The sequence below is a fragment of the Nicotiana tomentosiformis genome, chromosome 8 (genome assembly GCF_000390325.3).
Source record: "Nicotiana tomentosiformis chromosome 8, ASM39032v3, whole genome shotgun sequence".
NCBI classification, from domain to species: domain Eukaryota; kingdom Viridiplantae; phylum Streptophyta; class Magnoliopsida; order Solanales; family Solanaceae; genus Nicotiana; species Nicotiana tomentosiformis.
In genome coordinates, this window is record NC_090819.1 from 18849153 (window position 1) to 18862302 (window position 13150).

Consider the following 13150-nt stretch of genomic DNA (forward strand, 5'->3'; position numbering starts at 1 on the left):
CTTGCCCCTAGCTGGCTGGGCGGGTGGCGGAACAGCTAGTACTGGAATCATAGCACGAGAATCCTACTGATGCATGCTGCGCTGAGACAAGGGGTAAAATCTAGCAACATGCCTAAGGTCCCCACAAGTATAACAAGCCCTCAGTTGCTGTGACTGCTGACCCTGGGACTGGCCATGTTAACCTGGATAACCACTCTGATGACTCTGGATCGGAGGTGCACTAATAGGAGCTGGTGATGCACTGTAAGCTAACTGGTCAGGATAACACACAATATGGCCTCTACCAAAATTACCCTGCCTCCAGACGAGGCACCACTGAACCTACCGAACTGACGAAGTCTCTTATCAAACACTTGTCCCCTTTCCTAAGAAAGAACCATCTCTATCCGTCTAGCAATAGTTGCAGCCGCCTGAAAGGAAATATCACTCCTGGTCTCCTTGTCCATCTAAAACCTGATAAGGTAAGTGAGTCCCTCAATGAATATCCTTACCCTCTCCCTATCAGTAGGGATCAAGATAGTAGCATGGCGGGTTAGATCCACAAAACGGGTCTCGTACTGAGTAACGGTCATACTGCCCTACTGGAGACGCTCAAACTGCCTGCGGTAATCCTCTCTCAGTGTGACAGGGAGATACTTCTCTAGAAATAGCTGAGAGAACTGATCCCAGGTAAGTGTAGGCAACCCAGCTGGTCTGGTCAACATATAATCTCTCCACCATCTCTTGGCCAAACCCGTCATCTGGAACATAGCAAAATCCACCTCATTAGTCTCGACTATACCCATATTCCGCAGTACCTCGTGGTAGCTATCAAGATAATCCTGTGGGTCCTCAAAAGGTTCACCACTGAAGTGAACTGCAAAGAGCTTAGTAAACTTGTTCAACCTCAATAAAGCCTCAGAAGATATGGCGGGCCTATCACCGGCCTGTGCCGTAACCACCGGCTGAAATACCTTAACTAGCGGGGCTGTTGGATCCTGATACTGAGGGGCCATATGCTCCGGAGCGGAAGTAGGGGAGTTTGTGCTCCTCCCCCAGCCTGTGAGACGGTTCGTGCCACTGGAAATGTACCATTTTGGGCCACACCCTCCATAAGGCTCACCAAACGGACTGGAGAGTCCTGAAGCACTAGAGTAGCTATGAATTCTTTCGGGACCTAAACTGGTCCAACAGGTACAGTCTGAGTTGGAACCTCCGCTTCCAAATCCACCCGAGGTTCTACAACAGGTGTTGTTGCTCGAGCTCTAGACTGAGCTCTACCTCGGCCTGGGGCTCTGGCTCTTGTCCGGCGGTAGATGTAGTACGTGTTCTCACATCTGTGAGAGAACAAGAATAGAATAGTTCAATCATTGATGATAGAATAAAATCGCACGACAGAATAAGAAAGAAGTGATATTATTCCAAAATATCATAGGCTCTGAAAGATAAGTACAGACGTCTCCATACCGATCCTTCAGACTCTACTAAGCTTGCTCATGACTCGTGAGACCTAGGTAACCTAGTGCTCTGATACCAACTTGTCATGATCCAAAATTCCCACCTTCGAGATCGTGATGGCGCCTAATATTTCACTTGCTAGGCAAGCCAATGTTAGAATAATCTTAGCCATTTTTAAACAAATCAAATTAAACGGAAGTCAATTACTGAAATAAAGTGCGGAAGACCATAACAACTGTATCATTCAAATACATCCCCGAATCTAGTGTCACAAGTACACGAGCTACTAGAATAATACAAATAAAGGTCTCAATAAAATTCAAGTTGTTTGAAAGATAATATGCATCTAAGATAAAGTAGAAGGGGACTTCAGAACTGCGAACACTATGCAGTTATACCTCAAGTCTCCTCTGGGTAGCTGAATGCGTGCAAGTCTATGGTACGCCACTAGGACCAACTTCAAAATTTGCACAAGAAGTGCAGAGTTTAGTATGAGTACAACCGACTTCATGTACTCCGTAAGTGTCGAGCCCAGCCTCGACGAAGTAGTGACGAGGCTATGACAAAACACATACGTAAAACACTTGTGCAAGTATATACATATACGAAGCAATATTGAACACAACAATTAACAAATTTTACAAAATTTGGGAGGGAACAGGTGAAGGGAAATGGTATAAAAATTTCAGACAAGGAAGTGTCATGTAGCAGCCAAATAATTCACCAACATCAAAATAGGTAGCTAAAATAATAAAATGGCACGGCACCACCCTTTGTGCTTTTACTCTCATCCTTCCCATAAAATGATACATAAATAATATGAATGGCACGGCATCACCCTTCGTGCTTTAACTCTCTTTCTTGCCACAGTATGATAAATAAATAATTTAAATGGTACGGCATCACCCTTCGTGCTTTAACCCTCTTCCTCACTTTATAAATCAATAATTTAATAATATGAAAATGGCACGGCATCACCCTTCATGCTTTTACTCTCTTCCTTACTATGACAATAATAATATAAATAGTATAAATGGCACGGCATTACCCTTCGTACTTTTACACTCTTCCTTACCATGAAAATGATAATATAAATTCGAAAGAGTATTAAAATGCGGGGATCTATACTTATCAATCAATTCAATACCAGAATACCGACTTCACCTTCCAAAATATTCAACAATAATTAAATTGGCAATAATTTCATGAAAAATGATCAAATAAACAATAGTAAACTTAAGCAGGAATATCTTAATTAAATAGGCAATTATTCATAATGAATAAATTTCACCCGCATGCTTTGACTCAACCACAATGCATAAGTACTCGTCACCTCACATATACGTTATATCCGCACATTAAATCACATAGCAAATAGACAAACAAGTCTTACTCTCTCAAGTCAAGGTTAACCATGATACTTACTTCGCTTTGCAACCAACTCAAGATTCCAATAAACCTTTGCCTCGCAAATTAGTGTCTGAATGCCTCGAATTTTGTCACAAGCAATTCAATATACTCAACACGAATTATAGAAACCAATTATATATGAAAATACTAAATTTTCCAATTAAAATCCGAAATTCAATTAAAAAATCAACAGTAGGGCCCACGTCTCAAAACCCGACAAAAGTTACAAAATATGAATGTCCATTCAACTACGAGTCCAACCACATAAATTTTACCAAATTTCGATATCAACTCGACCTTCAAATCCCCAAATCTTATTTTCAAATCCCTAGGTCCAAATCCTCGAATTTCACCTCAAAAACACGTAAACTAGTCAGAATACTCGTTGATAATTTAATATTATTGACTAACAATGATCACAAGTGACTTACCTCAAGTTTTTCCATGAATTCCCTCAGAAAAATTGCCCCAAACCGTGCTTGAAATGTCCAAAATGGCAAAAATGTCGGAACTCTCTGTTTTTAACATTGCCATTATTTCTGCATCTACGGTCTCGCAGATGCGAGGTTGGTGGCCGCTTCTGCGAGCTGGCTCACTTCTGTGGACAAGAGTCTGCTTCTGCGAACTCGCTCCTGCGAAGAAGCGTCTGCTTCAGCAGTCCAATGCCCCCTTAGCCCAGGCCGCATCTGCGATCATTTTGTCGTTTCTGCGACGTTTTGTCCGCTTCTGCAATGTCAGACTCGCTTCTACAAGCTCACACCAACAAGTCCTAAAACATCGTACATATTTATTTGAGGCCTCAAATCACGTCAAACAACATCAAAACTACGAAACGCACCTCGAATCGAATTATGATCAAACTTCCAACTTCTATAATTTGTACCGAAACATATTAAATCAATTCGGAATAACCCCAAATTTTGCATGTAAGTCCCAAACTCAATTTATGGTCAAACTTTGAAATCTTTAAGCTTTCAAGCTTCTAATTTTTAATAAATGGCGATAACTCAAGTTAGGGAACTCCAAATTAAATTTCGGGCATACGCCCAAGTCTCAAATTACGATACGGACCTACCGTAACTATCAAAATACTGATCCGGGTCCGTTTGCTAAAAATATTGGCCGAAGTCAATTTAAATGAGTTTTAAAGCATTATTTATATTTTTATCAATTTTTCACATAAAAATTTTCTGAAAAAATATACAAACTGTGCATGAAAATCGTGGAATGCTAAATGGTGTTATTCGAGGTCTCATAATACAAAAATTAATATTAAATTTAAAGATGACCTATCGGGTCATCACATGTTTTGCCTTAGAATGATACTTAATAAAATTATCCAAGATGTTTTACGTACAACAGGTACGTGTGGCAATGATCTTTATGCTACAAAAATAATATTTATATCCTCTATTATTCTACCTATTCATGAGGTGAGTTGTGGCATTTCTTCATTCACTCCAGGGAATGAAAATATGCTTTAAAAATAACTTTGAATAGATCATTATTTTGTTTAAGCATAGAAAGACACTGCTTCAAAATATTTTCCTACTTCAGGAGAAAATTTCAATTGTGTTACTTCTTCAGGAGCAAATTTAAAATACGAAATATTGAGTATATATTCTCTCAATCATATTAACTCTTCTGGAGGTGAATTGTAATATATTTACATTAAGAGCACGTTCATATTTACGGCTTTATTAATATTATCACATTCACTTCAGGGAATGGATTAATATTTATCAAAAATTCTCATCCCTCAGGAAATGGAATATAATTTTCTGAACGTGCATTAACCATATCAAATTGTGATGGCTTTGAACCTCTTCTAATATACTTGCTACTTCAGGAGAAAATTGAGGTATGCATGTAATATATAGAATATTTTTTTCTCTAAATTATCTTTATTGTAACCATAGCCAGCCTAAATTATCATTTCTGGTGGTTATAGGTATATACCACTTCTGGTGGTTAATAGAATTTAGTTACAATGAGATATACGAAATATAACCAATTCTGATGGTTGTATATTTTTTGTAAACTCTACTAGATTTTAAGTGAATCTAACAATGTTATTTACTTTGTAATCCCCTCTGCGATATTACTCTTCATGAGTAAAATTAGAACCTTAATTCAAAATCATGGAAGTATAAAACAGAACATATAAGTATACAAATTAAGGTATTTTAAAATTTACAAGTTGTTCAAGATCACATGTGATAATTACAGTAGAAATGTCCAGATGGTTACCTAACGATCATTTTATGTGCACATATGATCTTATGCGGATTATAAACTTAGCTAGTAGGAAACATGAGTGAGTATAAAGGAATGATACTACCTGACAGTAGCCATTAGCCAATGTTTTTCCCGCCTTCTCTATGGCTGTGAGTTGCTTCATGCACAAGAAATTAAACTCAAATAAAGTGCTCAAGATGTCAGAGTCTCGTGTTGATAACGTGTTATAAAATAAAAACTGTAAAATAAAGACAAGTATAAAGAGAAACTGATATATTATTCAAGTTCAAACTGATATACATAATGAACTGAAAACTCCTCTATATATAGAAGAAAGGAAACAGCTGCGAGACTTTTCTTGAGCTGTTTGTAAGCTGTCTGCATGAGCTGCTTGCAACTTGCGTGTTTAATAAGAAGTCGATGCAAATCATTTTATTAAGTTGATTGCAACCTGCCTGCATCAGCTGTTTGTAGATAAACTTCAATAGAGTAGCAAACAGATATTCTTCTTCAGAAAGATTACCTATAGCGGAATAATAAATGGACATCCACATTATAATTATTTTCATAACAGCGCGAAAATTGTCATTACATTGTTCACTTTAACCATAAAGTAATCGTATTGTCTTTTTGTGTAAATATCTACTCTCAAGGGATCGTTTGCCCTTAACTTAAAAGTTTATGGGGTTAAATTATAAATACAAGAAAATAGTGGAGCATCATGTAAAAGTTTAACGTGATTTGATTTCAGATTCTCTGTTACCGTCACGTTTATCAATCTCAATTCCTCCTCCGCACACGGCCATTTCCGGTGGCCATCCCTCTCCAATCGCCGAACCTCAACCACTGAACTACAATTTTCCGATCATCCCTGTATTTATAAATTACTAACTAAAAATCATGGAGGCTCTGAGAGTACAATCATTGGCAGAAAAAGGTGAAATGTCCGTACCATCTCATTACGTACAACCACCGGAAAGCAGACCACAAAGAGAAAACCCTAACCCTAAACCTATTTCTAACGTAAAGGCAATACCATTAATAGATCTCAGTAATCCACGAACGAACCTTCTCGAAGAACTTAGAAAAGCGTGCAAAGAATGGGGAGCATTTCACGTGATAAACCATAGGGTTCCGGTTGGTTTGTTAGATGATATGAGGCGTGTAGGTCGGACTTTCTTTGAAGAGCGTACGATGGAAGAGAAGCTTAGGTATTCATGCGATTCTGGTTCTGCTGCTTCTGAAGGATATGGCAGTCGCATGCTCGTAGCGTCCAATGACACCGTTTTGGACTGGAGAGATTATTTCGATCACCACACTTTGCCCTTATCTCGTCGCGATCCTTCTCGATGGCCTGACTCTCCTGCCGATTACAGGTTCACTGTTCTCTCTTACCGAGCTGACTCTGAACAAAATTAGACCTAGGGAAAAATAGTTCTTTTTAATTGAAAAGGTACTTTGTTGCATCCAATGTTGTGGGCTAGTGATCAATCATGTGGATGAAAATCATGAGAGATCAGGATTCAAATCCGGAGATGAAAAACACTAAACTTTGATGGATAAATTTACCGGGTACAATCAAGGTGCGCTCAAGTTGGCCAAGATACTATTGTTATAAAAAAAGTGCTTTATAAATTTTAGTTGATGATGGCTTTACTTCATCAAGTAGCTCATATGGCTTTTACTTTATGTAGGCTTTACCATTTAGCATAAAATACTAAAGGAAATGCAAGGGTAAAGATTATGCAAATTTTGGAGGTTTACTTATTTGATTAGTAGGGAGAAACTTGAGTCCTTTTAATACCTCTTTAGATTCTCTGTTGGAGTCCGTAATGGGTATTTTATGCTTTTAAGATTGTTTTTCTGGGATATTCATTTTCTACTATATATATAAATGCCATGGCCGGGGATCGAAAAGTAATTGGTAACTTCCCCGGAATTCCTGCAGCGCTAAGCTGTAGAAGTGTTAATCTATTCTTGAATGGAAACTAGTTGAAGTAATAGTAACTGGAAGTTGTTCAGAATAGGAATAAAAGTTTTTTCATTTCTAAGCTCGTTTCATGCTTAAAGATCTTCTAAGCTATTACCACAATTAAAACACCTTTAATACAACAATTTCCTACCCCTTTTAACCCTGATCTGCATTATTTTGACCCTAAAAGCTGCTGCGCACTTTGTCCCAAGTCACCATCATCAAGTTGCTTTTGTGTACTGGTGTTCCTACATTTTTTCCATGCCAAACTAAATGCGAGTGAAGATTCTTCTCTTCTTAAGCCTCAAGATCTTCTTTGTACTACCAAAATTGCTTTGGTATTTTGTTGACTTGGTGTGCATCCTACTGTTGTCTTTTTATTGCTCGAAGGGATGTTGCTCTGTCTAAATGTGCATGTCTGCTCCTGGTGCTTGGTTAAGGATTTCTTTATTTAGCAAAGCAATATTAAGCTCAATTCTAATAAATAGCCCTTAAGATACCTTTTTTAGGTAAGGCCCCTTAAAAGGTACTTAAAGAACCCTTAATCTGTATGATATAACTTATTTGAGCCAAAGTTACAGCCAGTTCAATTGAGAATTCTAAATGAGAGGAAAACAAAATTGAAAAGGCAAAAAGAAAGAAATAAAGGGACTTGAAAATTAAATCCTGTTTTGCCTTATCAACCTTACATAGATCTTTCATCTGGCCATATTGAACAGGTGTGACTTTGGTGAGTATTTCATGTGGATTTCCTCAAAATAAACTATTCCCTCCGTTTCATTTTTATGTGTCTTAGTTTGAATGGGCACAAAATTTAAGAAAAGTAAGGAAGACTTTGAATCTTGTGGTCTTAAATTAAAGATGTGTGTAATGTACCTAGATGCCCTTGAATCTTGTGGTCTTAAATATGTCATGTGGAATCTGAGTTAAAGAGTTAATAAATACAGGAAGAGGCATTCATTTTGAAATAGACTAAAAAGAAAAGTAAGACACATAAACTGAAATAGAGGGAGTAAAATTTGTAAAAGAAAAACTGCACATATGTAAAGTCGATATATACACGTATGTGTTGGATATGTGCCTGTAAACTTCTGCATTGAGTGTCCCTCTCTTCATGGGTTTTCTTCTTCATAAGTTCTCCAATTTTCCCTAAATGGTGTAATACTAACAATGTCAATTTATTGCAGAAAAGTTGTGACAGCATATAGCGATCACATGAAAGCCCTTGCGCAAGAACTTCTGGGTTTAGTCTCTGAGAGTCTAGGCTTGACATGTCAGTCCATAGAAAATGTTGTTGGCGATTTCTACCAAAACATCACTATTAGTTACTATCCACCTTGCCCTCAACCGGAGCTTACTCTTGGTCTGCAATCACATTCTGACATGGGTGCCATTACTCTTCTCATCCAAGATGATGTAGGGGGTCTTGAGGTTTTCAACAATGGAGAATGGGTTACCGTAAATCCAATGTCAGATGCTATTTGTGTCATCTTAGCGGACCAAACTGAGGTACTGTTTCTCGTTATAGTTAGTGATTAATTCATAGCTTCTTGCACTGATTTTTCTGTGTTTTCTGTAAGTTCTTAAATAATAATATAATACTATCATACTGTTACGATATGCATCCAGCTTTCTGTCATTTCCTTAAATCATCTTAAGTAAGATTTTTAGACAACAAGTCTCCCAAGCTTGGGAAGATTCAAATGATCTTTAAATACCATCTGTCTTTGGAAAGGAGTTCTTTGGATGTGAAAACAAAACAATTCTACAAACTTTTCCAAAGAGCTGTCCAAACACCACAGAAGAAAGAGTGAAAAGAAAGTATTCTATTATTGGTCTTGACTTTGTCTCTTTTATTAAGTTCTTAAGCTGGCCCTTGATATTAGCAAAACCAATGTCCTGTAAGATATGTACTATACTTAGATTTACAATGTTCAATAGATTTATACTTAAAATAAAAATAATTGTCAATTGGTATCTGAGCCTAGCGTGCAAGCTCATGAGATGACATAGGGATGTTGATTTGGTTTAATTGACAAAAAGGCTAACCCATTTACGAATACTGTAGGTTCAAGTTACTGTTACTTTCTTTTAAAAAAAATACTATAGGTTCAGGTTAGTATCTACATGACCTGCCATATCATCTATACATGTAGACTTGGAAGCTCCAAAAAGTCTACAAAGAACTTCACAATCCTATGAATATGGATCTTTAGCTTGAAAAGTTCTTCAAGTTTCTGCTTCCCATACAGTCCACATAATTGTCCAGTTATATCGACAATTTCCCAGCTTTCTGTCCCTGCTTCTTCTTGGGCATTTTTTAATTTATCACCTTTGACTCGTACCCCGTAGTATTCACGTACAAGCAGCGTTTGTTAGCAGCCCTAAATGTAAAATACGAGAGGTAAATACATCAACTACTTAGTTGGTGCTAATGATATGTGAAAAGGTTGGTTCATGGAGTGGTTTCTACGACTTCTAAAAGTAGAAGTTTGTCTATCACCTTTTTTCGGGGGTTTTTTTTATGGGGGGGAAGGGGAGGTGCGAAGTGTTGTGGTGTGCGGTTCTTTGTATTCTATTTGGAATGTTATAGCTGTTACTTGAACTATTTTATTTCTATCTTCCAAGTTCAGACTAAACTGGTAATATAATTTGTGTTTGTGATTCCCTGTAACTCCTTTTCCTAAACTTTTCCTAATTTATTCAGCTTCTTATTATCTAAGCTAGCTTTTCATTTGGGATCATAGTAATATTTTCATCCTTTTAACTCCCCCCACCCCACCCCACCCCCCCCCCAACCCCCCAAAAAAAAAGAAGGCTAATTGAAACCTTTCTCTTTATATTTTCTATTTTTATTGGTAAAATAAATTCTCCCTCCTCTAATACTAATTGATTCAAATTTGCAGACAGCAAAACTTTAAAAAATATTTTACCCAGAAGATCCTTGTCTGTATTATAAATGAAATATATAAATGGTTAAAGACATCAAGCTTCCTGTGTTTTTCATCTCCTACAAAGCCAGCTATCTGCAGTGCGTTTTTTTAGATTCTTCTTACAACTCACCTCATAGCCTTTTTCATTGTATTTCAAATAATTTTCGTTTAGGGATTTATATTCTTTATCTTCTGCATTTTACTCTGTATCAAAAGAGTTTTTTTTCCACATATCAGTATTTTCGCATAGATAAATGAGCAGATTCCTTTTTGAATAGCAAGTGTTTGAGTGTTTATTATACTTATCAATGTATGTACGTACGAGAGAGAGCATGTTTTTGAGTTGCATGCTAGTAAAAGCTAACAGTCTGATTGAGTTACTGTTGTCAAAGGCGCACTCAAAGCGCGCTTAAGGGCCTGAAGAGAGCAAAAAATATGTTGAGCGCTTTGCTCGCTTTACGGGCACTTCAGTGTCGTGATCAAGGTTCTAAGGCATACTTTTCCTTACCAATGAGTGTAACCCTGAAGAGGTGACACTAAACAATTGATATATCTCTTTATCCTAATTTGATTTTCAATTTCTTAGTCCACATCTTTGTTATTCGTGCTTATAATTATTATTGTTGGGTAAGACATAATATATTTGTATTTTTTCTCTATTTGCGTCTTTCTTCATTAAAGCCCACACTTTATTTGCATTTTGTGCTTAAAGCCCCAATAGACCTTAGAGCCTTTTTGCGCTTTTCGCTTTTGATAACACTCAACAAACAAAGCATACCACAGGATAGCCACGACTTATGGAGGATGGGGATGGGGAATAATGGAGTGTTCTATGTCCTATTATGAAAAGCTTTTGAATTTTGAGGAGGTCGACTTCCCGCATGGTTTGATTTGCATCCGAAAAATACCGAGAAAGGTGTGTGTTTTTTACTTAGTTAGCTACAAGAGGGTTGATCTTGACGATAGAGAATTTGGGAAAAAGGAAGTTGCCTATGCCAGATGGTGCTTTATGTGTAAGGGTTCGGATGAAGATGTTGACCACCTACTCATACACTGTCCGGTAGTATGAGGTTGAGGTGGGATGGTTCGGTATATCTTGGGTGATGCCAGTCATGGTGAAAGAGGTAATGTTCAGCAGGAATTATGGCAGAAGGAGAAGACACATGGTGTAGAAGAGTACGCCGATAGCGCTTATGTGAGTCGTTTGGAAGGAAAGAAATAGGAGAGCTTTGAGGGTGTTGAGATGAACTTTGTTCAGTTGAGGAGTTATCTCTTTTCACTTATTTCTTTTTGGTGCACCTATAGGGTTCCCTTATGTATAGAGGATTGAGTGTTGTTCATAGAAAATCATCTCTTTTTCTCTACGTTTTTGGTATACTTCTTACATATGTGAATGCCTTTTTCCCCATTCATTAATAAAATTTTACTTACTTTATTAACAATAAAACTAACACTTTATTTATTGATCAACGAAGAAAAAACTGTACATCTGAAGTTGAAATCATTTTCAATAACTATTGTGTATAGACGAATGTGTTGATGCATGTGCTGGTGTTGTTTGTGACTTTGTGGTTTCCTTTTTCACCTCTCATTTCCCATTCCACCCTCCAACCATGTGAAGGGCTAGTTATGAGGTTAACCTTAATCCAGTTGACTTTCAAATGGAGAAATAGATTGTCCACCAGAATCCAGGGGAAAGGGATGAGTACCTGGTGCTTAAGGGATCATTAATAAAGGCAAATGCCATTTGTTGAAGAACATATTCTAAGTGTCTGTTGTAGCTATTAACCCTAATCCAGCTGTCTTTCTATTGAGAGATTCATGGTCTTGGACCAAAATCCTGACGATAGGGATGGGTATCTGATGCTTAAGGGGCCACTAATAAAGGCCAATGCCATTTTTTTTCAAGTGGCATTTTCGAAATGTCTGTTAGTAGCTGTGCTAATGTTTCCTAAATCATCCTATTGAGTGATTCATGGTCCTGGACCAAAATCCTGAAGAAAGGGATGGGTATCTGATACTTAAGGGACCACTAATGAAGGCCAATGCCATTTTTCAAGCGGCATTTTTTATATGTCTGTTAGTATCTGTGCTAATGTTTCCTAAATCCCAAGGGGTCATGTTTGCGATGATCTTAATAATGTAAGTGCTCTTTTCCTGCAGATCGTATCTAACGGTGAGTATAGAAGTGCTCAACATCGGGCAGTGACGAATGCTAGAAGAGCCCGGCTTTCAGTTGCCACTTTTCATGACCCTGCAAAGACTAGGCAAATTTCTCCAGCATTCAATCCGCCTAAATATCGCCCAGTGATTTATGGCGACTATGTTTCATCATGGTACACAAAAGGGCCTGAAGGGAAGCGGAACCTTGATGCACTTCTATATTAACTGCCAACTCAATTAGACTGCTTTCTGTGCATTCATTCAATATAGGAAGAGTGATCAGATTTGTGTTACTTTGACCAACATTTGTGGTTCCAGCAGATTTTAAAGAATAATAGGGTGCTGTTGATCAGAATGGTTATCGATTATCATATTCCTCCAAAAGCAAAAAGCATATTGGTGCAGAAAAAAGATCTGTACCATGTAAGTATTCCTGTGTTACATTAGCTGGACGTTGTTTTAGTGCTTTTTATTCCATGTCTTAGTAAAGATAACTGTAAAATTGTCACAGTGTAACATTCCTCCTGCTAAAGGTGAATAAGATGTTACCAGAATAGCTTTCACTTAACATAGCACAAGTTAGTCACATTGGTTGGCTCAGTGTAACTTTATGGGACAACACTTACAATCTGTTAAATTATTGACAATTCGTAATTGGAGTGACTGGAAGTGTATATATCAATTACTTAAAGATTAAACTGTATATTGCAAATTTTAAAATATTTTAGGTATTGCAAAAATCGTAATTGAACTTTGTCAATAATTGAAGAACCAAACATGCAATTTTACCTATGTGTAAAGTCTAGTATATAAAAAAATCAGAATCTCTGCTACTGCGGATTGTGGCCAGCTCTGGCTAAGTTTACCCCCCTAAAACTACAGGAGTGCGGGATCCGCCCAGATCTTTCCATTAATTGCTCGGATTCATTTCGTTTATCAATTGTTTCACCTTTTCTTTGGGAGTCAGTCGTTGGTTCATGAACTAGTTATTGAGAGA

General features: G+C 37.4%; 1 protein-coding gene across 1 annotated transcript; it reads left to right on the top strand.

Annotated features, from left to right (window-relative positions):
- The first annotated feature begins 5848 nt into the window (after positions 1 to 5848).
- Positions 5849 to 12721, top strand: LOC104101249 (jasmonate-induced oxygenase 1). Its single transcript, XM_009608699.4, has 3 exons — positions 5849 to 6461; positions 8245 to 8566; positions 12154 to 12721. The coding sequence occupies exons 1-3, from the start codon at positions 5986 to 5988 to the stop codon at positions 12376 to 12378; spliced, it is 1023 nt and encodes a 340-aa protein (XP_009606994.1). The 5' UTR covers positions 5849 to 5985; the 3' UTR covers positions 12379 to 12721.
- The last annotated feature ends 429 nt before the right edge of the window (positions 12722 to 13150 follow it).

Bases quoted from the DNA above. Each gene is read 5' to 3' on its own strand.
- LOC104101249 (XM_009608699.4), top strand. From the start codon at position 5,986: ATGGAGGCTCTGAGAGTACAATCATTGGCAGAAAAAGGTGAAATGTCC. The intron at 6,462-8,244 runs GTTCACTGTTCT...AATTTATTGCAG, and splicing joins GACTCTCCTGCCGATTACAG to AAAAGTTGTGACAGCATATA. The intron at 8,567-12,153 runs GTACTGTTTCTC...CTTTTCCTGCAG, and splicing joins TCTTAGCGGACCAAACTGAG to ATCGTATCTAACGGTGAGTA.